Here is a 25,748-nt window from a genome sequence, read left to right on the forward strand (position 1 = left end):
TAGTCCCCTGGATTAATTTTGCTGGAGCAGTGAATGCATAGCAAATCCAGGCCCCAAGTTAGAAAGATGGAATGACCTGAAATACATGATTTTGTTCCCACTTCAGGGCACCCCGAATGTCATTTCTCTGTTAGACTGTACATCATACTGTTAGGTTTCATTATGAGCTAGAAAAGTCATGAAGCATTTCAGAATAGGCATAAGATTTGCTTCCCTGCTCAGCCTGTTTTCTCACTTGCACTACCTGTTTCCCCTTCCCCTGTCCTTGAGAAACTGAAGGATCTGTAAGCTATGTACCTGTCTGTAGACAGAAACCACTGTGATGACAAAGGGACACATGTATGCATGAGTAGAGGAGTGAAGCTCCTAGTAGCTGTCATATGGACTTTCTTGCATAGAACATACTCTTCTGAATTTGCAGGAGGAAATATTTATGTATTTTATCTGTATCCTATAGATTGGTAAAAAAGCGTTCAAAATTTTGTTCTTCCATGTACAATTTGATTTCTTTTCCTTAGTAAAGTACCCTTATGCATTCTACCCCTTTCTATGAAACCTTACTATATTTATTTCTACTTGTTTTGTTTTGGTTTTTTTGCCTCACCATATTCATTAAGAAGTGAAAAGGAAGAGATTTAGAAGGTTGAATAAAGAAAATGCCAATTATTAGAGATTTTAAGGCAAAAAACAATGTGTTGGCTATCCTCACAGCTAACAGTGGAAGTTCATGATGCTCTTCATGTTTCCTTTTTCTTCTAGCAATGGCTCAGCAACATCAGAAGACCTTTTTTGGAAACTCGATGCACTGCAAATGTTTGTCTTTGATCTGCACTGGCCAGAACAAGAATTTGCCCACCACTTAGAGCAAAGACTTAAACTAATGGCCAGTGATATGATAGAGGCCTGTGTCAAAAGGTAGACCTGTGTTTTCAAGTTGCTGCTTTGTACGCCAGCGCCCAGAGTGGCACTTTTCACCAAGTACCTGTTACCTAGTTGTCACAAGGAAAGTTTCAATATGTACTACCACAACAAAACTTAATGAGCGTTGCGTTCTCAGACCTAAATTCTGGGGCCTCCTAGAACTCTGTAACTGATAAAATTGGCCTAAAACTTTTTTTTTTTTTTAAACGCCTCCTCACATTACCCTTCTCAGTAGCATCCATACTATATTAATCCTTTCTGTGGTGCTTTATTGTTGTCTCTTTGGGAATACTGTGCTTTCAATTCCCAAGGCAGTACTTCCTGAGACATATGGAAAAGGGCAGTTAAGTACTTTATGCATTACGCACGGTGTCTGCTGTGAAACGGGATGGCAAACCCAAATTGTGATCAGGGCCATCAGTGTTTCTGTTTTCTGGTATTCTCTTTCCACGTCAAGGGAGCTTTCCGCGTCAACTATCCAGTTATATTCTTCAGAACTTAATCAGAAATAAGTTATGAGGCTAAGTGACAGAGAAGAATTATACATTCTCCATTGTACATTAATTATGATGTTTTAGGGTTTTCCAGACTTGTACTTTTTTTTTATTCGGTAAACCCTCACGCAGAAGATTTGTTCTGCTTTAATGCAGAGAAGCAAGTGGTTTTTACACTTGGAAATTAATTCAGGCAGTTCAGTAAAACTAAGCGGTTTTTCCATAAAAAGTTTTACACTAGATGTAACAAATAGCTTCCTTTGAGTAGAGATATTGTCTGCATGACTGCAAAAGCTGTTTAATATAAAATATCTCCCTGATCTTTCATATGAGACACCTGAAAAAGAAGAGCATCCCACCCCTGGCTCCCAAGCAATGCCACACTCCTTATTTGCATGTTTTAAATTAGCCATCTTGTAGTGTTGATTTCACTTTTACTAAACAGGTGAGACATATTTCAGAATTTCTTACCCTGGATTCATGTTTTAATGAATAGAACAAGAACTGCATTTGAAGTCAAGCTGCAAAAGGCAAGCAAAACCACTGACTTGCGCATTCCTGCCTCCGTGTGTACAATGTTTAATGTATTAGTCGATGCCAAAAAGCAAAGCACCAAACTTTGTGCCCTGGATGGAGGACAAGAGGTAAGTGAACTGAGTGTCACATATGGATAGGCAGCACGGGGTGCCCTGGCAGAGGGTGCTGGATGCTGTTTCCAGAAGTCTCTCACTTGATTAGATTAAAAGACCAAGTTTTCCAATAGAAGTGTTTGGCCTTTTCTTTACTGTAATAACGGAAGGCCCTTTATCCTTTGCTCCCATTAGTTTCTTCTTTTTTAAATGAAGACTGCGCAAAATTTTACACGTGGCCATTGAAGCTTTTAACACCTTATGTGTTGTGTATTTACATAACCCTTGCTTTTCACAAGCAAATAAGAAAGCTAGAGAGCTACCTGCTTTGTTTATACAAATCTAGAGTATCCAGAGTTTGCATTCAAAAAACAAGGCACAAAAAATAGCATATGAAATGTTTTTATTTACACAAAAGTTTCCATGTTTTAAAGATCAAGTAGAAACGTACTAAAAAAAATTAGACTTTTTTTTTTAATAAATGTCCCATTTTTTTTACTTTGATTCATGTTTTGTTTCGTTCTATATTCAGAAACACAGCTTATTTTACCCCATGATTTATTTTTGTTGAGAGTGGCAGTTGGGTGAAAAAGGATTTATTTTTCTTAGATTATCTGTTTAAGTTGACATTCTGTTGCTGCTTTTCTCATTGTAATTACTTGTTCATTTCTTTACTCTTCCCATATGTTCTCCTTCATCGTCTTTTTTTTTTTTCTCCATGGCATGATCCAGTTTGGTAGTCAATGGGTAAGTCTTCCTTTTTTTTTTTTTTTTTTTTGTTGTAAAAGCACACTTTCATTTGAGTTACTATTTGTGTAAACGTACACTTTTTATTTTCATCTTTTCAAATTAATATAATTCCATTTTCAGGTTTATGTTTTCCATGTATGCGTATAACACTAACAGCTTATTATAACATAGCAATACCCAGAGACACATTAAAACACATAAATACTTACGCCCTAAATAATGTCAAGGGGAATGTTTCTTCCCTGTTAGGCTGCAGAATCTACGAACTGCTCTTAGATTTTTTAAGGATAAAATTACTTAAAATGAATTCACCCTCCTTTAAACAAAATTCTAAATAAATTCAGAAGCAGAATGATTATTAATATTTTCAAGGTTCATATATCTATAGTATATACTTTTACCAATTCTAGAAAAATTTGGAGCTTTGGGTGACATATAGTATATATCAGGGTACCTCTAAATCAATTTGAGGACCAAGAGGCCATTCCTAAGGTCACTTCATGCAGAAGTACCCAGTTGTGGATTTCAATAATGTACATGCCCACCAGTGATACAGTCTTTCTTCCCACTCATGGCCTGGGAAGTTACCGTAACAGAGGCAGGGAAGAGGCAGGCCTGTGTGTCAGAAGCCTTTCCTCTCCCCCATACAAGGTTGTCTTGAATTACCACCCAGAACCTCAGAGGAACATGATATGAAAATTTTTATGCATACAAAAGTGACTAGATACTATATATATCTATCTGTTTTATACATGTGTTTTGATGTCAAAATGTTTTTGTGCTTATGGATATGTTGACTCTTACGTAAAGTCTTACAGTTGCCACCTAGGAGTCAAACTCAGGGTGACTCTACTGGGCTGACAATTCTCATCCAAGTAGAAGGGCTTAGGTAGCTCTGAAAGAGGATGAGAGGGCCCACTATTTGTGAATTTCATACTTAGTTAGCCCAGATATAGACATTAGGTAATTGGCCATAATTTATGCACATGTACACGTATTTCATTCTTTGAGCAATTCAAGGGGAAAAGATGTATTTCTAATACCATAGCATACAACCTTACAGATATATTAAGTAATTGATAGGTGTTATAGAATGTTCAGCAATTATCATTCCCTGAGCACCTACAACATGATTTATTACCTCTAATCATCTGAATGAGGAAGCAGCTGGCTTGGATATCAATAGCTCATCTCTCTACCTTTTCATGTTTTTCAATACGCAGATGTAAGCCTTTGATGGTCTACTCAGAAATATTGTCTTACGTCTCTTTATAAGTCCATCCATTTCTCATCAGGTTTATAGAATCATCTTGCCTCTTCCCATTGATACTGGATTTATCCATCTGCTTTTATTTTAATATACATGGCAGTACCTGACACATAATACGCACTTGGTAAATAGTTGTTGAATGAACAGACTGATTTGTTGTCACCGCTTTAAAAATCCTCCCCTGTAAGAAACAACTATCTCTAGTACCTCAAAAGAAAAACAAGCCCACACACAAATGACAAAACATTGTTGCATTGTCACACGGTTCTTTATATTAACAGGTAAATGGCTTTGAAAAGTAATCTGCTACTGTTCATTGTATTTGCACCTGTACCTTCTCCCCAGAGACAATTAGTTCCCCACAACTTTCACACAATTAATATAATTCAAAATGTGCAGGTGTAAAACCCATTAGCAACTATGAAAAGTGGTAAACAAGACTTTCAGTGCAAAAGAAGGATTTTATACTTTGCTTTTAATCACCAGTAAATATACCCACGTAATTGCACAGGCTTTCCCTCTCTGTGCTTGGGATAAGTTTTGGAATTGTTGCAAATTAGCAAATATGTTACATGCAGAGGTGAGCCAGTGGACCTCATTCTGTAGTAAGCAACAAATTAAAAACTAGATTATTACACAATTTGGAACCTTGTGAAATATATGCTTACATAGATAAACCTAGTAGGGATAGTGTTCTGAATTTTAGGAAATTACCTCTCCAAAGTCTCCAGTAAATTTATTATATGTCATTACTGAGATGAAACCTCCCCAACTCCTTTTCCACAAGGCAGCCCCTTCTGTGCTCCTGAGTTATGATTCCGTTTTCTCGCGTGGCACATGATGATGCAAACGTGCTCAACCGCAGCCCAGAATGGTGTTTAATGGAGTCATTAGTGAGCGAATGATCTGCTCATGCGACAGCTGTGTGTAATGAGTCAGCAGTCTCAGGCCAGTTCCTCAGGGACAGATGTTGAGACCACAAAACCACCAGTGTTTAGAAATCGTTGTTCTCCACCAACTGCATTCGTCTTACTTAGGTAATGCTCTGCCCTCGGTGCCCCCAGCATCTGATGGCCCATCCACTGAGGATGAAAGCACATTAATGGGGCTCCTTGTGTAAGATTTGTCCTCAACTATAGTAAAATGCTTCCATTTCCAGAACTGACAATCCAATGCCTTTAAAGTTCTCCCCAAGAGAAGGACCAAAATCTTTTAAGAATGCTGGATTATACTGGCATTTGATTAGTTTTCATTTCTGGAGTGTTTACATTAACAACAGTCAGGTGAAATGAGGATATGTACCTGAGTGTAGGGGGACCAGGGTTCAGACCCGTGTCTGATCCCTGAATTCCCTGGGCTCCATGAGGTACAAATTCCTTAAAGGTTAATCTTGATCGAAAGTCAGAGTCATCTGACTTTACTTTTTACTTCATCAGGTTTATAGAATCATCTTGCCTCTTTTATTGGCCATATTTTATATGAGAAGCACATATGCTTTACTTTTGAGGGTGAATGTAGGGAGAATTAAGTCGAAGAAATGGGCTGTGATTTGCCAAAGCCCTGGTATGTAGGATTATCAATCCGATTTGAAATATTCTGATAGAAATTTTATAGATTTTTATTGTTACAGACAAAAACTTTGCAGATTTTTATCAAAAATTCAGTCTGTTAATCTAAATAAAATATACCAATTTTAGGTTAGGTAATGTAAATGTCTATGCAGATAAATTCTTCTCTGTGATCTCTTTTGGTGTGTCTGTGTTTGTCTTTGGAAGCTATCTGGATCCCCTGAGGAGTAACTTTCTAGCTAACCTTCTATCATCTCTATGTGGCAGATGTGAGCTGTTCTCTTTGCAGAATGTACATGTACAATATGAATTCTGAGGCCACCTGGCCGCTCCCACCCACAGTGTTTCCAGACCACCTCCACCGACTGTGCAGCTAGAACAGATTCTGGAAGTTCCCGGCAATTTTAACATTAGTGAAAGTCCCAGCTAGTCAGATAAGTTTACAATAGCAAAATCTCATAAAAACCTAACAAGCCTTACCCTATTTGGGTTTGTCCTTGGGTAGTACATTTAGTATACTTTTCTTCCTTTTTAATTTTTTTTGTGTTTCTCTCTCTCTCCCTCTCCTCCTCCTTCCCTGCTCCCCTTCTCACCCCCTCCCTCCTTCTCCTCTCACTGCTTTTGGCTAGATCAGGTGTCAGTAGTCTAAAGGTGTATACTATAGGAGAATGTGATGGCCCCTGCGGTCCATGCCTTTCCCTGCCTTTCGATAAAAAGGGTATAAGGAACCTCTTTAGTGGCCAATCTCTTGATTTTAAGATGTGTCCAAATCCATCCAGTCTAAAAGTTTAAAATGTAGAAGCTCAACAATTTTATATCCGATAGTCTTTTGATGACATTTGATTACTCTTGAGTTAAAAAATTAACATACGGCTGGGGCACCTGGCTGGCTCAGTCAGTAAAGCATGCGACTCTTGATCTTGGGGCCCCACACTGAGTATCGAGATTACTTAAAAATAAAATCTTTTAAAAAATGAAATCTATGGCAAATACAGATAAGCACTGAACCTATCAAGTGTATATTTAAGAACATGGAACCACTCAGAGGTCTAGGCACCTTGATCCCTGTATGTTCTGTAGCACTTTCCAGGGGAGAGGGAAGTGAGGAGCTTGAAGCCCATCTCCTGTGTGTATCCCTTTCCTGTTCTACCCCAAAGAGGAGCCTCAGTCTGGTGTTTCACTTCCTCCTGCTGCACAGACACAATTTGGAGAGAGAAGGCTATGGAAAGAGGAGCAGGGAGAGGGAGCCGGGCAGAGCGCATTTGCATAAGCTCCTCACACCAGGTCGGCTGTAGAGCTTCAGCTGGAGCCCAGGACCTTTTGGTACCTGTGTTTGGGGGGGGCTTCCCAGCTATCTCCACTAGCAGCCAGATTCTCCACGCTCTTTCTCTTCTCCGTTGTTTTTCTTTATTGTCTCCCCTTTTCCTTCTCTTCAAGCTGTTCTAAAAACAAAGGAGTTGGCCCTACTCTGATAGAAATCCACCCTCTGTGTTTCTGTTCCAGTTGTCTCTGGGGAGCACAAGTTTGGGAATCAGTAAGGCTTTCAGTAAAACAGACACATAATGTTTCCCTTCACTAGGTGGAATACATGCCGGGAAAGGTCCACGTTCATGTGTGTGTGGTTAATTTTAGACCACATGTCAGCACACACGCATACATGCAGAACAGAGAATTCACATGCCCCAGAATTAGGCTTCCTGTTTTTTATGTATGCAGGTAGATAGCCACTTGTAACTGTCAGAGCCTACGGGGGGCGGGGGGGGCGGGGGGGATCATTCCTGTGTATTCCAAAGCAGACCTACGTTGATGTTTTGTTGTGTGTGGAAACTTTGAGACATGTTTTCAGAAGAAAAAATAGCTTTCAAAAACTTACATCCTAGGAAACCATTCATCCGGCAGCTGTTAAGTTGGTCTAATGTTTATACTGACCTGAGTACTTTTACTCTATGCATTATGTTAGCTGTTCCAAGAAGCCTTGAACCTTCAAGATAGGGTTAGTCTTTACAAGTCACATTTTCTCTGAAGTGGCTATTGGGGACAATCGGCTGTCAGATAAATGCTTCTAAAGCAAGAATTACTGTTTAAATGAATGTGCATTCAAACACTGCAGAAGCCGAAGCTCCTGCTAATTTAAGAATGCAACTCTCTCGTATTCTCTGAAGAAAGCGAAAAAGGAGGCTTTCAGGTTTATTTTAAATACATCTTTTTTTGTATTTACTTAAAGGCGTCTTTTTCATGAGGAAGCAGTGATAAAACTATGGGGAGTGAGTGCTGTTTCATTATACCCTTTATGGCCTATTAATTTGTTACCATCTATTCACCTTTGTTGATGACATTTTAATTTTGCCCTTGCTTGAGCATATTGTAAGAATTGTATAAACTGCGGCTTCCCTGCGCTGACAAAACGGTCCTTTTACAGTGAACAATTGGGAGCTCATTTTATTTCTAGAGCACATTTAAAATAACTTATGAATGAGAGTTGTCAGACATGAAATGCTGTATTAATTAAATCTTTTTCTAGTCTTTTTGCTTCTCCAGCTAAACCAACCCTTTAGAAAAATACACGGCCACCTTAATTATAGAGGAGAAGACAAAAAGTATCCTTCACATTCCTCTGCCTGAATAAGAATAAGAACCCAATTCATCTATATAATAACCCCATTAGCTGCTTAACTCAACAGTGCACATGGGAAAATTTTCAAGCCACAATGTAAAAAGTGTTGATTGGGTGGATCGTTTTCAAGGTTTTGTTCTTCTGATGTTCAAAATGATCATTTTCAGTAAATCCGATATGTCATAACTAGGAGCTTTAAAGCATTTATGACTTATGACAAAAGTTTTGTGTCCACATCAACTAATGCATCTTTGTCTTTTGATATCCAGCAACAATACCATTCAAAAGTAGATGATTTGATTGACAACGCTGTAAAAGAAATCATTTCACTGCTAGTTTCAAAGGTAATGTATTATTTATTCACCTTTTTAAGTCAGACTCAAAAATCATTCTGCTGGGAATTTTTAGAAAAATCTGTCTCATGTTTCTAAATACCCAATTGAAAAATAGTTTTATAAAGAGACGCGAGAAAAGTTCAGATTTCAAGAAGAGTTCAGAACAAAATGTGAACACTCTTTGTCAACAACTTTTGATTTTTGATTTACAATTCATCTTGGCTTTTCTTGCAGCTGTTGGCTTTTAAAAATAACTCTGTCTTCCAGTAAGACCTTATTATTTCACATTTATGTTCCCTGACTATTTGTCTTATCTGTTGGGCTGATTTGAGTTTTCACCAGTCATTGAGTGTAGCCTGTTTGTGGGGATGACAGCACTGAGGCTCTAGAGCTAGTCACGGGCAGACGGAGAAGCTGGCAGCCTGAGGTTCTCCTCTCCTGGGGGGCTCGCACGGTTTCCAATCTGATGCTCCAGATATCTCTGACAAGGGCTGTAGCCTGTAACTGTATAAGTAGAGATGAAGCATAAGTATTCCATTGAATGATTAGACAGTTAAAATCCCACCAAGGTGTAACAGACCGCCATGAGCTGACACTCAAGATCTGGGTCTGCCAGGGAAGGAGACGGAAAATGGAACTCAAGAGGGTGAGGAGTCAGAATGGACGTGGTCCAGCAGCACATTCACAGGACCAGATGGAGCCCTTGCTCTTGCAAGGCTTGATCAGAGAACCCCCAATCAAGCTTCATAAAAAAAATTGGAAGAATATACAGAAAACAAAGGAAAAAACACCCCCAGTTTAATAAACGAAGGACATGTTATTTAGAAAAGAAAAAGCAGAGATGCCCGAGAAGCATTAAAAATGTTAAACCTCACTCATCATTTAAGGAATGAAGAAAAACTACTATGAATATACTACTTTTTCTAGCAAATTAGCATAGATGTTTTTAAACTAACACTTGGTTTCAGAAAAGGTGAGGTGGGACACTCACACTTTCTGTCTACAGGAGTGTAATTCATTACAGACTTCCTAGAGATAATTTGGAACTATATCGAGTACATTAATACCCTTCAACCTAATAAGTATTTTTGCATCTTTTTCCTACTCAGAGAGATGCACAAAATATATATACATTGATATGGTCACATTACTTCTAATGAAAAATTAGAAACAACTTTAATCTCTAACATGAAGGGAATGGTAAAGTAAATTATGGGACATCTATATTAAGAAAACATGCATTCAAAGACTATTAATGATAAAGGAAAGGTTTGATAATATAGTATTAAGTGAAAAAGAAAGCTTAATATTTTAGAAATGGAAAGTATGATCTGAATTTGCATCACATAGCGTAAAGACAGGATAAACACCAAAATGTTGACAGAGCTTCTCTGGATGGTGGGATTATACTTGATTTTGGAGGCGGGTGGATTCTTCAGGGTTTTGGGGGTTTGTTTGTTTATTTGGTTTGGTATTTTCTGAATTCCTTGGTAGCAAGTCTTCAGATAGAAAATAGCCAGAAAGATTTTAGCATACCACCACCCCTCCAGTTTGTTCTCATTCTCTTCACTTCTACCCCCACAAGAATACCTGCACCTTCACGTACAACACACAGTCACCAACAAGTGGAAAGGGAAAAGGTGAACAGGAAAAGCACGCAGCCAGTGGGGGAGAGGTGAACCACTGGAAAACAAAGCTCCAGAGGCAGAGCAGGGAGATTTCCGACCTCTCAGGAGCCCAGCACAGCAGCTCCCAACACTGCACAGACAGCCCACTAAAGTGAAAGGAAGTTAACTTTGTGCCTTCATTGTCTGCGAGTCATCAAGGGAGATTTTACCCAGATGGCACCTCCCCATCCTCACAGTTCTCCTGTGCAAGTTGTGTTTTGTGAGAAGGGGCATACTGGAAGTCATTAAATTGCATGATAGCATGCAGTTGGTAAAGGGTTAAATAGGCAGCAAGGAAAAGAGACTAGTTCAGGATTTCTGCTGGTGGGGGGAGGGTTGCAGAGGGGGCTGGCAGGGCTGCACATCATCTCTGCACTCTTTCCTGGCAAAGTAAAAAACTGATTTCTTTTTATATCAAATACATCTGTTTTAATGAAAAAATAGTATGTTTGAATCAAGTAAGCAAACGGTATTCTAGAGATCAATACTATTCAGTACAACTTTCTGTGGTATAAAAATATTTACCCAGCACCATCCAGTAGAGTAACTACTAGTCACATGTAGCTATAGACCACTTGAAATGTGGCTAGGACAACTAAGGAACTGAAATTTTGATTTTACTTAATTTTAATTAATTTTAACTTAAATAGCCTAACGTAACTAGCTATTATATATGGAGATCAGATCTAGATTAGTCTTTTTCTGTGGATCATTTCTCCTGCAGTTTAACAGTACTTTTTTTTTTTTAAGATTTTATTTATTTATTTGAAAGAGAGAGATAGAGCAGGAACACAAGCAGGGGGAGCGGGAGAGGGAGAAGCAGGCTTCCCACTGAGCGGGGAGACTGATGCGGGGCTCGATCCCAGGAACCCAGGATGGGCTTCCATCTTTAGTCTTCTTTTGAGCTCATTCCACAAATTTCTGTGACTTTCACACTTCTGATTTTATGTACTAATGATTCCCAACTCTGTGCCTAAGAGGCAGAGTGGAATCATGGTGAAAAGCCCAACTTCAGACCTGAGGAACCTAATGTCTTCATCTAAGAACATTGGGAAGCCATGGAAGGGTTGGGGAGGCAGCGAGTAAGAGTGAGGAATTAATCATATCTGCATTATAAGAAGATTCATCTGATTGCCTGTAGCAAATAGATTACAGAGAGGGTACTGCGGAGACTGTTATGTTGATCTCTGGTGGACTAACCCAAAGACATTTAAGACATTTAAAGAGGGCGCCTGGGTGGCTCAGTTGGTTAAGCAACTGCCTTCGGCTCAGGTCATGATCCTGGAGTCCCGGGATCGAGTCCCGCATCGGGCTCCTTGCTCGGTGGGGAGTCTGCTTCTCCCTCTGATCCTCCCCCTCTCATGCTTTCTGTCTCCCATTCTCTCTCAGATAAATAAATAAAATCTTTAAAAAAAAAAAAAAAAGACATTTAAAGAGTGCTGTAGACTGAATGTTTGTTTCCCCTAACCCAAATTCATATGCTGAAACCTAATAATCCCTAAGGTGATGGTATTAGGAGGTGGGGCCTCTGGAAGGTAATTAGGTCATGCAGATGCAGCCCTCATAAATAGGATTAGCGCCCTTATTTAAAAAAAAAAAAATACCCCACAGAGCTCCCTAGCTCCTTCTGCCATGTAGAAATGCAGCCAAATGCCATCATCTTTGAACCAGGAAGTGGGTTCTTACCAGACACCAAATATACCATCTTCTTGTTTGTGGACTTCCCAGCCTCCAGAACTGTGAGGGGAAAAAATGTGCGCTTTTTTTTTTTTTTTAAGATTTTATTTATTTATTTGAGAGAGAGAGAATGAGAGACAGCATGAGAGGGAGGAGGGTCAGAGGGAGAAGCAGACTCCCCGCCGAGCAGGGAGCCCGATGTGGGACTCGATCCAGGGACTCCAGGATCATGACCTGAGCCGAAGGCAGTGGCTTAACAACTGAGCCACCCAGGTGCCCTAGGATGCCCTTTCTTTCATTATTAGGTTCAGATCTCTGATCTGTATCATCTTCTTCTGCCTGAAGAAAAGCTTTTAACATATTTTGTACAGCAGATCTATTGACAATAAATTCTCTGTTTGTCCTTGTCTGAGAAAGTCTTCCTCTTTTACTTTTGAAGATAAATTTTCTACGTAAAGAATTCCATATCAGTTGTTACTTTTCCTTCTAACATTTTAAATACTTACTCTGCTCTTTTATTTCTTGCATGATTTCTGACAAAATGTCCATTATTCCCCCGTTATTCTTTTTTTTTTTTTAAAGATTTTATTTATTTATTTGAGACAGAGAATGAGAGACAGAGAGCACGAGAGCGGGGAGGGTCAGAGGGCGAAGCAGACTCCCCGCCGAGCAGGGAGCCCGATGCGGGACTCGATCCCGGGACTCCAGGATCATGACCTGAGCCGAAGGCAGTTGCTTAACCGACTGAGCCACCCAGGCGCCCTTAAATTTTTTTTTTTTTTTTTAAGATTTTATTTATTTATTTGAGAGAGAGAATGAGATAGAGCACATGAGAGGGGGGAGGGTCAGAGGGAGAAGCAGACTCCCCGCTGAGCAGGGAGCCCAATGCGGGACTCGATCCCGGGACTCTGGGATCATGACCTGAGCCGAAGGCAGCCGCCCAACCGACTGAGCCACCCAGGCGCCCCGAAATGTGCGCTTTTTTGTAACCCAGTCTGAGGTATTCTGTTAACAGCAGCCCCGGGTTCGTAATGGGGATGGAAGGGAAACGCTAACCTGCTCCTCTAGGCTTAGAGCTTGAAGCAACAGCGTGCATGTTGAAGCCAGTGACTGACGCCAGTGCCTGGAAGAGGAACAGATTTTGAGGGAAAGACCGCGATGTCAGTACTGGACATGTGGAGACTGAGCTGACTGATACCTGAAGAAGGGAGACAATCAGATAGCTGAGTCTGGAATTCAGAGGAAGCATATGGAACCAAACTATCAGTGTGATTCTAAGATTTCATCCATTAGAAATGATTGCACGTTAGTGGCTGCTGTTCTTAGGCAGATGTTCCATAACCCGAAACCCTATGGAGAAATGAAAATCAACCTTAAAACAGAAAAAAATAAAGATGCTTCTAGCCAGAAAGGGACTTAGATATTTTTACTGAGGGGAAAAAAAAAAAAAAATGATAGTGGGAACATTAAATCTTGCCAAGGAAAGAATACCAAAAATGCCGTATTTATCACCATCTTACAATAATTAAGTTGACCAAAGTGTGGGAGAATCAGAAGATCTGAACTCTGCTCCTGTTTCTTCATGTTACCCCCTGGGTCTCGCTACACAACTTCGTCTCCTCATCAAAAAAGCATGAGTATTAGATGACAAAAAATATCTATAGCCTTTTGTCAGTCTAAAACAAAAATCCTTACATACATTTCTTTATAGAAGCCTCTGGGGACCCACATCGTTTCTCCTCAAGTTCCAGAGTCCCATGGCATGCACAGTGGTAGAGTTGGAACCCTGAGATCCTCTAGCAAGGACTTTTCACGTATTTTTGTGATGTTTAGAAGACACATTTAATGTTCTCAAATATATCTTGGGTAGCACCCGAAAGTATCACATCGATCAGAGCAGAGCTGCTCTGAGTGAAGAGGGGAAGGAGGTCTGGAGCTGTGCCTGTGGGGCCTAGTCTCCCAAGGCAGACTCCCAAGGTAAACGAGAGTTTACCCCAGAGTCCAGTCCCCCGGCTCACAGATGAGGAAAACAGAAGCCCCAGGTCACATGGTAGGTAACTGTGGAGCCAGGACCTGGCCTTTGTGGTCCGTAGGCCTGTCATCTTTCCATCATGCTACACAGAATTCAGCAAGAGTAGAGAAGAAAAGAGTGGGAGCTTTACCTCCCAGTCTTCTGGTGCCCCCTTTATGTCTGGGTGGTACCCACCAGCCCCTGTGTCCCTCCTGTGACAATCGCACATAGGCATACTCGCCGTGGGACCAGCGTGGGTAGGTAGAGGAGAATGGGGTTCATTGTATGTAAAATGAGGATGCTAAAGAAAAGCTGAGAGAGCTGTGAGAAAGGACTGACCAGGGGAAATGGTTAGCAGAGCAAAGAATGAGACCATGACCACTCTCATGACGCACTCTGGTTAACGGGGCTCAGGAAATCCTGGGTATGAAGTAAAAGAGCATAGTAATATATTCAGCCTACTAAATACTTCATTATTGCAAAAAGGGATTTAGGAACGAGGATATACTACCTCACTGAGTTCATAGGTATAGAGGTAGTTGTAAATATATACAGACACACATATATTCTTTCTGATAACCTAGAATATTTTCCCCTAAATTTCTCTTAAGAGTAAGATGGGCACAGGATACATCACACCTGACGGCCTAGATTCTGTAATTAAAATATCTCACCAACTCATCCTAAGATTAATTTAATTAAACTTACTCATTTGGATACAAGGCTATATATTCAGAAGACACCTGCTCAAATCCAGCTATGTGCTTAAAAGGATTATTAGGAGAGAGGAAATACAAAACACGATAGGTCACTCTCTTTGTGGGGCAAGGGAAAAAGGAATAAGGAGAGGAGTGTGGAGAATTTACCAATGTCTGTGCTAGATGTGCCCTTTTGGAAGTTGTCTTAGATACTTTGTGGAATGAGGTATGTTACAAGGAAATACTTGCTGTCAAATACTATCCATCCTTGGGCAGGAGCCATGCTAATCTTCTCTGTATCACTCCCATTTTAGTATATGTGCTGCTGAAGCAAGTACTCAAATAGTATGCATCCCTAACACAGATACAGAAAATCTAGAAAGACCTTTTGGGAGTCAGTTGGAACAAAGGTTCAAAGAAGTGGAGTCACAGTTGGAGAAAAGAGGATGAGGAAGGGACAATTGCATTGTATCATAACATTAACATTCTGATTCAGGGAAGGAAACCTGGTTTTTTCCAGTCCGTGGTATTCTAGTTCCATGTGGATTTTTAACAATACTAGCTAGTCCTGATCTTACCAAATAAACATAAAACATCTGCTAATAAAATAGTTATCTCCAGCACCACTAACCCTTCCCCCCTCCCAAAAAAGAAAAAAAAGAGAAGGAAGGGAAAGAACTTAGTTTTTCATGATCAGTCTTACTTGGATGAATCTCTTCTCTGTGGAAGATGTTATAACTTGCAGTGTAAACGATGCAAATATCCCTTATTTACTTCGTGAAGTGTCACAGCTGAAAAAGCAGGAACTGTGTTTTGAACCCACCAGTCTACAGCTGGAATCCTCCCAATAACGTTTTAGAATTTGTGGTCTACTTTCCATACATGTGGGAAAATGAATCTTATACCCTGTTAAAATTCAACAGGAAATTGAAAGCGCCATGCCTTGTGGCATACTGCATGTTTCATTCGACTAGTCATTTCAAAGTGCTTTTCATCTTTAATTTCCTTGAGAGTGTGCATAGTGAGGTAAAGTTGGTAATTACCCAGACAGACTTTAGGTGTTAAATATTATTCAAACAAACCCAGTAAATGGCATCTACAATAAAGAGTAGGGAAACAAAGAGATTACAGTGTTTCATTCCAACCCGACACCCTCAGGAGAACAGAGAGCACAAGGCAAACCCCTAAGTATTTATATACTCCCTGAGCTGTACTGAGAAAGTTCACAGGAAGCAGTTAAAGACACAGCAACTAAACCCAGCATTTAACTGGATATCTTTGGAATCTTGCTGTTTTGTGCAATTAACGGCCAGATGGAAAATATATCATTATTAGTCAATCTTGATTTTTAATAGTTTGGTTTTTGAGACCACTCTTCTAATGCATGTGCCTCGGAGAAATCTCACGAAAACAGTTTTCCTGTAGGAACTGTATGGCTCAGCTGGTTGATCCCGGTGGTGCAGACACTGTTCACCGCCATGGAAGCACGCAGAGTCCCTGCTGTATCATGCCCCCCCCCGCCCAGGGACCATTTGAGGTGGGGAGGAACTCAAAGAGAGGCTCTGCTATTGTTAAAATGGAGGCAAAGAATGTTGTAACACAGATGCAGCAGCCCAGTCCTCGTGTAGTATTTAACAGGTAAACGACCCGGTGCTGCTTGGTACCCTCAAAAGAAGGTGAGCCAGACAGGCTGTCAGCGGCTGCAGTGGGGAACCTGGTGCCCTAAAACCATCCACCAAGAGTTGCTTCCCCAAGTGTCATTTTATCCCCTCCATGCTGCCGTCCGGAAGCTAGCTCAGCTCCTATACCACCTGGGAGCTTACGGACATCATCCGGTTAGAGGTCATGCTTTCCCTCCTCGCGTTTCAGTTACACTGTTTACCCATCCCTACTGGCCCTTAAAACGTTCTGCACGTCAGGACCAGTAGTATACATGTCTGTCTTTCCCACTAGTTTGTGTGTTCCTGGAAGGAAAGAAAGGAAAGGTCAAAGATTCATATTGTCTCTTTCCCACATTAGGGGCTCAGTAATAACAAAATGACATTTACTGACTGAGTGCTGATATGTTGGGCACATGACTTATTTAATGCTTACAACTGTGCACCCCTAATGGTAAAGAACATGAGCTTTGGAGCCAGACCACCTGTGTTCAAAGCGTCCTTCCCATGCTGTCAACCAAACACCCTTGAAACAGGTGGGGTTTTAACGCAGGTCTCATTTACATCCTCAACTCTGTTCTACCTCAGTAGGTATCTTTTAATTGAATTAGACCCACTGGCCAATAACCAAACTCATTATTACTCCTTAGCACTAAACAATCCTAAGGCTACCCCACTAACTTGTGACTTAAATGTACATAGGTTTTTAGACCTATGTAATGGATAGTGATTTAGCTAATCATATCAATAATACTAATTCTTTACATTTCTTTAGTATTTTGCTGTTTTCACAGTCCCTTCACATAAATCGTCTCAACTGGTCTTCACTGATCCTTGTGAGATGGACAGGATGGATGGCTGTCATTTTCCGCCTTCGAGTGATGAGTATGCTAAAGCTAGAGAAGCTCAAGGCTTGACCATTGCCCTATAGCCAGAGATTGTCAGGGCTACAACTGAACTAAGATCTTCTAAATCCACGCACAGGGTTCTTGCCTCTACCTTGCCGTGTCCCTCAGCACCACTTACATGCGTATGCATAAACTCACTTGAGGACTCCAAGAACCAGGTGCCGTGCCAGAGCCTTCCCTGGCTCAGATAGTCTGGTAACCATAGCAATTGTCGCTCTCCTCATGGCAAATGAGATCACCCAGCATGCACTGGCTCTCAAGATTTGAGTTGGAAGAGATGAGGCATTTCCCACAGAGGGCCATTAAGTTTGGAATTCCCTTCCCCTGGTCTGACATAGCCCTGGAGTATTGGTCTTCTGGGTCTTTGCAAACCACATCAAGTTGAGTTAGCCAGCTGTGATTGGTAAGAAATCCTAATGGGCAGGAAGAAAGTGCTAAATTGACTTTTAGTTGTGAGCAATTTGTAATTTTGTGTTTTTTTGCTGTTTGTATCCCTTAGGATAACTAACGAGCCATACATAATTTTCATTCTTTAGAAATACGATTTTAGTCAGCAGTTTGCATGATTTTGTTTCTGTGTTCTTACATCATGTCACACATGATGTGATGGAGAAACCTATGGGGAAGTTTTTGTTCCTTTTGCATAAACTATTTTGCAGTAATTGACCAGCCATAGAGAAAAGATTATCTCCTGTGCATGCTCAGTGAGTTCTCTGGTCACCAGAGACCAATAAGCTGTGTCCCTAGAACTATTATCACTTTGTTGAAGGAGCTGCTATGTGAACAAAAACCAGCCTTCGTTGATTTCCCTTTTCGTATTTAAAAAACCTTGTCAGTATTTCCCCTTTGGGAGGATATAATTTGTCAATAGTGCATATTATTTTAGTTCTAAAGAGGAAAGATGCATGGCAGTAAATTCCTACTAATTTCTTATCTTAGTGCCAGATCTTAATGTTTCCACTCAATGAAATATAATTCCCCACATGTTTAATCATATTATGGTATACATGTCTTAAATTTAACTTCAGAGAAATATAAAATTGTAAAATGTAGAACACTTGAGATGCATTTTAATTCCACACCACCCACAGTGCACGCGCACATGTACACACACATATACACACACACACAATTTAACTGCTAGAAGAACTGATGGGTGCAGTGGTTGGCCTGAGCCCACCTGGTAGTCAGTGTGGAATCAGGAGCTTATATTAAGCTCAATCTAGTGCTCTTTCCTTCATAGCCTGCAGAGTGTTTATCTGTTTTAGCTCTCCAACTGCTTTGTAAGCTTCTGAAAGCAGATTTGGTCCTTGTATGTCCTCATTAAGCTGCTTGGTCAATGCCTGTTAACCAATGTCGGACTTCGTTCCCGTGTTACGGGAGCCTCAAATGTTACACATTCCTTCCATTATCTGGTCATTTTGATTCAGCCTCTTCTGTAGACAGAAAAAAGTTGGGGAACGGTCAAGTGATCTATGGTAGAAAGGAATCTGATTACACTTGACCATCATTGCTTCTAAACATCTCTCCTGAAGTTGAAAATTGTTTTAAGGAATAGTCTCAGGAATTTCAAGTTATTTATCAGTGGTTAAAATTATCTCACATGTTTGGTGACCAGGCTGCTATTACATGTTATTCTTTTATCTTAAACAAAACAAAACACTTTGTGTATTATTTCCAGCAATAGAAAAGGACCTTAGAGCTCATCTTCAAAATGGAAGAGTAAACATTACATTACAAGTCAGCCCCTTAACTGTCAGTTTATTCATTGTGGACTTTTGTGCTGTGGGAGAAGTTGGTCCAGAAATTATTTGCCCTGTTATTAATTTGTAATATTCTAAATACTCACTATAAACGATTACAGTTTGTTTCAGTGTTGGAAGGGGTGTTATCTAAGCTGTCAAGATATGATGAAGGCACTTTCTTTTCATCCATTCTGTCATTCACTGTAAGTATTTGAATGAGTTCTCTTCTGCTGTCTTTTGGCTGTTGTCATAGTACTTACCCAACAGTTAAGAAAATAATTCTCATAATTATCTCTTTTCCACTTTTCCACTATATATAATAGATATAATAATATCTATTATAAATTGATAATTTTTCTTTTTTCATCATGATAAATGTACTCTTTAATCTGCATCCCCTACTTCCCCCATCCCCCCACCCACCTCCCCTCTGGTAACCATCCGTTTGTTCTCTGTAGTTAAGAGCATAAATGGATATTTTAAGGCACTTTTCTTTTGATCCATTCTGTCATTCACTGTAAGTATTTGAATGAGTTCTCTTCTGCTGTCTTTTGGCTGTTGTCATAGTACTTATCCAACAGTTAAGAAAATAATTCTCATAATTATCTCCTTTCCACTTAAGGTAAAAGCAGCTGCAAAATATGTCGATGTTCCAGTAAGTATTTTTTATTTGCTTTTAAAAACTCTGTGTGTGTATGTGTGTGTATAATTCTTTTTAAAATAATTATGGTTTTATTTCAAATCTTTAAAGCATTGAGTGTCATTCCCTCAGGGAGCAGTTTATTTTCCTTAAGCAAGTGCTAACCCTCATAAGAAGGCTTGACGTGTGATTATTTCAGTGTACTTTTTCCATTTTAACTTGGGAACTTTTATGGAGTTCAGGTCATTACGAGAACATGTCAGCTCAGTTGCAGAGGGTCATTCTAATATTCTAGGACCGGGTAGTGAATGCCTCATACTATTTATAGAAAAATGCTCACTCTCTCTTCCCTTTGTATGGAAGCTGTAACAGGTTTCTTATAGGAGTTAAAGTGACAATAAAGATGAACCAGTTAAAGAACTAGTTTTCTAAATACGAAAGTGTTATAAATCAATATTCACCTATTTTAGCATTTGGTGTTTTGCACAATGCTTGGGAAATAATTCGCAACCTGTAAATCTGTTCAAAGATTAGGATACCATGAGCTACAATTATAGAAAATTCACATAATAAATATAATCAACAAGTTAGTGCAGCATTTTTAAATTGATAATCCTAACAAATTACTTTTTGCCTTCATCCTATTATCACATAAGTGATGAGGCCTAATACGTTCTGTTTAATCATATATCTTGGCATGTGTATCACTTTTCAAAGAATTTGAGCACAATGAAAATAAAACTTACAAATTAAAACTATAATGTAAGTCATCTTATCTTTGCTTAAGATTGTGCTTGGCTAGCATCCCATCTAGATTGTCATCATGAATGTCGGTGGTTTAAGGACTGGCAAACTGTGTAGCAGTTGTAGATAGCTCTTACTTTTAAAATGCAGAACCAAATTTTATACTATGGACTAAATAGTCCCCAGATTTATTGCTTCCATAATTATTATAAATTGATAATTTTTCTTTTTTCATCATGATAAATGTACTCTTTAATCTGCATCCCCTACTTCTCCCATCCCCCCACCCACCTCCCCTCTGGTAACCATCTGTTTGTTCCCTGTAGTTAGGAGTATAAGTGGATATTTTAAATGACAAGGCCATGGACTTTCCTGCCTTTGCATAAGGTTTCTTTGGAACAAGGCTTTTTTATTTCACAAATGATTCCCAAAGAATTTTTTGTATACTCCTTGTCTTGTGCCTCGAATCAGAAAATCAGCACTGGGCAATAAGCAGAAATAATCACAGGTGTAGGGTCTTGCAAAATGACAGCACAAAAGAGAGAAAGGGAAAATTAAGGAGAGTTTATATTTCCTATCTTAAAAAGAAAGAGACAAATCATCATAGGAACACATGAAATTCATTGGAATTCCTAACATTTTATAATACAGCTTTGTTTTTATTTTGAAATACAAGTGGAATGGGACACCATAAATATTTCTGTTCCTAGGGCTTTTGAAGTTTTGTTTTTTATTTTAAGATTTTTTTTAATCTATTTTTTTTAGAGCGAGCACGAGTGGGAGGGGCAGAGGGAGAGGGGGAGAGAATCTCAAGCAGACTCCACACTGAGTGGAGAAGCCCAACTCGGGGCTCAATCTCCTGACCCCTGAGATTATTACCTGAGCCAAAACCAAGAGTTGGATGTTTAACCAACTGCACCTCCCAGGCGCCCCAGGGATTTTGAAGTTCTTAATTTGACCATGTACTAGATCTGTTAGGCCTTATTATGGAGCTTCAGAGTTGATAGATGCAGAAGGTAGTTCATTCATTCTCCTTCTCAATGCAGAAACTGCCTCTTCTGATATCCCTCACAAAGATTCATTCAGGCTCTTTTAATTTTCTCAGTGATTGCAGGCTGACCATGAGGCAGCCTCCTCTTATGTGTAATGAGTTGAAATTCTGTACCTCTGTGAATTCTACCTTGGTTCTAATCCCTCTTCTGCATGATAGCCCTTCAAATATTTGATAATAATTAATCATGCCTCCTCTTCCCAAAGGATGTGGTGGCTATCCAAAGGGATATATTGTCTGAGGAATTCTTATTTTCTATATGAGACATCTTTAATTTCTTCACTGAACTCACTAATTAAATATTTATTTAAACACTAAGTGCTGGGTCCCGGGCTTAACATGATGAAACTATACATTGACTGCCCACAAGCCATTCAGTGTCTAGGATGAAAGAGTCAGAGAAATAGACATACATTAAAACTGCTATAGCAACTGTACCCAAGCTCTTTATCATGCCAGTCACTCTTCACTCTCCAGATGGGTTCAGCTTACCAGTGTCATTATTAAATCACGTAGCCCCACTGCCCCAGCAGAGTACCCTAAACCATAGACATGGTCTGGTCATGGCAGATTACTAAGGGAGGAGTTTCTCCCTCAGATCTGGACATTATGCCTCTATTACTGATGCCTGTGAATATTAACTTCAACAGCCAGAAGTTGCTGTTGACTGTTAACTGGTTTTAATGCTAAGACCCAGGCAAATATGCCTCTCTAAAGCAGTCTTTTAAGGAGAACCTCATGAAGAAAAAGAACACTGGTTCGTCTTTCACAAAAACTAACTCAAAACTGATCAAAAACCTACCAGTAAAATGCAGATGATAAAACTTCTAGAAGAAAACACAGGAGGAAATATATGTGGTCTGGGGTTTGGTGATGAAGTTTTAGGTACAACACCAAAAACATCCATGAAAAACTATGTAAATTGGACTTAATAATTAACTACTTCTGCACTGTTAAGAGAATGAAAAGAGAAGCCAGAGACATATTTGGTAAAAAACTTGTATCTAACAAATACAGTGGCCTGAAGGGGCACATGTACCCCGATGTTTACAGCAGCAATGTCCACAACAGCCAAACTATGGAAAGAGCCCAGATGTTCATCAACAGATGATGAATGGATAAAGAAGATGTGGTGTATATATATATATATAATGGATGTTTACAGCAGCAAAGTCCACAATAGCCAAACTATGGAAAGAGCCCAGATGTTCATCAACAGATGATGAATGGATAAAGAAGATGTGTGGAATATTATGCAGCCATCAAAAAATGAAATCTTGCCATTTGCAACAACGTGGATGGAACTAGAGGGTATTATGCTAAGTGAAATAAGTCAATCAGAGAAAGACAAGTATCATATGATCTCACTGATACGAGGAATTTGAGAAACAAAACAGGATCATTGGGGAAGGGAAGGAAAAATGAAACAAGACGAAACCAGAGAGGGAGACAAACCATAGGAGACTCTTAATCTCAGGAAACAAACTGAGGGTTGCTGGAGTGGAGGGGGGTGGGAGGGATGGGGTGGTTGGGTGATGGACACTGGGGAGGGTATATGCTATGGTGAGCGCTGTGAATTGTGTAAGACTGATGAATCACAGACCTGTACCCCTGAAACAAATAATACATTATGTGTTAATAAAAAAAAGAACTTGTATCTAAAATGAACAGAGAACTCTTAATACTCAACAGTAAAAAAACAACTCAATTTGAAAAATGGCAAATAATCAGAATAGACACTATAACAAAGACATACAGTTATCACATAAACATATGAAAAGATGCTAATGTCATTTGTTGTTAGGGAAATACAAGTTAAAACAATGAGGTACCCCTACATACCGATTAGTGTGGCTAAAATTTAAATTTAAAAAAATTGACAATAGCAAGATGTCGACAAGGGACTCTCATCATTGCTCATGCAAATGTATTATGGTACAGCCACTTTGGAAGACTGGCAGTTTGTTACAAAGCTAGACAGTCTTACTATGCAACCCATCAATTGCACTTCTAGGTATTTATCCAACTGATTTGAAAATGTACATCCACATCAAAACCTGCACACAAATATTCCTACCAAACTTATTCATAATCGCCAAAAATTGGAAGCAACCAAAATATCCTTCAATAGATGAATGAGACAATTGGAATAGTATCCAGAAAAAAAAAAAAAAAAAAGGAAAGAAAAAGAAATTGGCTAACAGGCCACACAAAGATATAGATGAATCTTAAAGGCCTATTGCCAAGTGAAGGAAGCCGGTCTGAGAAGGCTACATACTATATGATTCCATTTATGTCACCTTCTAGTACAGGCAGAACTATAAAGATTATAAAACAGATTAGCGGTTGCCATTAGTTCAAGGTCAGTGAAGCAACTAGGTGAAGCCCAGGAAACTTTTAGGAGCAGTGAAGCTATTCTGCGTGACACTGTAATGGTTACATGGTATTATGTATTTGTACCTAACTTTACTGGGGCGCCTGGGTGGCTCAGTCGTTAAGCATCTGCCTTCAGCTCAGGTCATGATCCCGGGGTCCTGGGATCGAGTCCCGTGTCAGGCTCCCTGCGCAGGGTGAAGCCTGCTTCTCCCTCTCCCACTCCCCCTGCTAGTGTTCCCTCTCTCACTGTGTCTCTCTCTGTCAAATAAATAAAATCTTAAAAAAAAAAAATCTTACAGCAAAGACTGAACCTGAACATGGGCAAATGTTTAAAAGATCAATTAGGATATCATGGAATCCCATGACGGAAAAGAGATTGTGATTTTTTAAAAATCTAATTCTATTGCAAATATGTGGAATAACCTCACTGAAAAAGATGGAGGAAAAAGTGCTGATTTGAGTGACTTTGGAAATGACTGGAGTCTGTAATAATAAAGGAGAAAGGAACTGTACATAAGCATGGTGGTCTAGTTGATAAAGTGTTTCCCCACAGGCTAACAAGTCAGAAACCACTGTGCCTATCCACTGGAAGTGAATGATTAAGTACAGGGACAGAGTTTGGTGAAAGCCAAGTTTCTCACTGTTGGAATAAGAGGTTGGAGACAATAGGCAGGGAATGATCTAATGTTGTTTCGTCTTATGGTATCGCTGATGAATGGATAAAGAAGATGTGGTATATATATACAATGGAATATTATGCAGCCATCAAAAGGAATGAGATCTTGCCATTTGCAACGACGTGGATGGAACTGGAGGGTATTATGTTGAGTGAAATAAGTCAAACAGAGAAAGACATGTATCATATGATCTCACTGATATGAGGAATTCTTAATCGCAGGAAACAAACTGAGTGTTGTTGGAGTGGGGGGTGGGGTGGGAGGGATGGGGTGACTGGGTGATGGACACTGAGGAGGGTGTGTGCTCTGGTAAGCGCTGTGAATTGTGCAAGACTGTTGAATCTCAGATCTGTACCTCTGAAACAAATAATGCAATATATGTTAAGAAAAAAAAAAAGAAGAAGAAGGTAGCGGGAGGGGAAGAATGAAGGGGGGAAATCGGAGGGGTAGACGAACCATGAGAGACGATAGACTCTGAAAAACAAACTGAGGGTTCTAGAGGGGAGGGGGGTGGGAGGATGGGTTAGCCTGGTGGTGGGTATTGAGGAGGGCACATTCTGCATGGAGCACTGGGTGTTGTGCACAAACAATGAATCATGGAACACTTCATCTAAAACTAATGATGTAACGTATGGGGATTAACATAAGAATAAAATTTTAAAAAAAGGTTGGAGACAAGGAGGAGGCTGGAATGGTCTTTGTGGTAATTGATTAGAGTTGGAGACATTAGTGTGAACTCGTCTTGAGCTTAACATAGAACCGGTTACATGTAGAAATATTTATATATGCATATATTTCCTTGGCATGTTAACTGAAAGAACCCAGAAGCAACGATACCCCAGTAGCAACCACCACACCTAGTGCCCAGCCCTTAGTATCTGATCTCACGTAAAGTGAACCAGGACTCTTTGGAGAAATGGCAGATACTAGGTCTGGGGCAGCAAATATATAAGATGAGCTTGGAGCATCTTATAGTGACAGAAAGTAAGGAAGTGTTTAAAAAAAAAAAAAAAAAAACCCACAATGATAGGGGATATGTTAAAGAGACACAGGATGCATCTGAAAGAGCTCCCAATGGCCTGAGCTAGGATCATTTGAGCAAGTAAGTTAGGTAGTATTAGATTATAATCCAAAGTATAAAATAAACATCCATTAGTCCACACTCATACAAGAAAATGTTTGAGCAAACAAATGGCCACAAAGATAAATCTCCCTTACAGAAGACTTTCCAATAATTAGTGTAGATATTTTAGTCACAAGGGGACAGCTTAATTCCCCACAACTTAAGGTTGCATAGTGACTTCCTATGAGAAGT

General features: G+C 39.7%; 1 protein-coding gene and 1 non-coding gene across 12 annotated transcripts in view; one reads left to right on the forward strand and one right to left on the reverse strand.

Moving 5' to 3' along the window:
* The window catches only part of CADPS2 (calcium dependent secretion activator 2), a 517,989-nt gene that overhangs the window by 459,149 nt on the left and 33,092 nt on the right, over positions 1-25,748 (forward strand). For 7 of the 11 annotated variants that reach the window (XM_064575007.1, XM_064574999.1, XM_064575000.1 and 4 more), the window contains 6 exons: positions 760-915; positions 1,912-2,059; positions 2,777-2,791; positions 8,516-8,590; positions 19,065-19,148; positions 19,568-19,600. In XM_064575007.1, coding sequence (XP_064431077.1) covers positions 760-915; positions 1,912-2,059; positions 2,777-2,791; positions 8,516-8,590; positions 19,065-19,148; positions 19,568-19,600 — 511 coding nt within the window. The remainder of the gene's footprint in view (positions 1-759; positions 916-1,911; positions 2,060-2,776; positions 2,792-8,515; positions 8,591-19,064; positions 19,149-19,567; positions 19,601-25,748) is intronic. The other 4 variants (XM_064575004.1, XM_064575001.1, XM_064574998.1 and 1 more) reach the window with 3 other exon arrangements.
* LOC123841313 (U6 spliceosomal RNA) lies at positions 14,866-14,972 on the reverse strand. The gene has a single exon (XR_006790199.1). It is a non-coding gene; the product is annotated as a U6 spliceosomal RNA (small nuclear RNA).

This window comes from Mirounga angustirostris, unplaced genomic scaffold, assembly GCF_029215605.1.
Source record: "Mirounga angustirostris isolate CCGP_5_RB_7025 unplaced genomic scaffold, mMirAng1.0.hap1 SCAF_12, whole genome shotgun sequence".
Taxonomy (NCBI): domain Eukaryota; kingdom Metazoa; phylum Chordata; class Mammalia; order Carnivora; family Phocidae; genus Mirounga; species Mirounga angustirostris.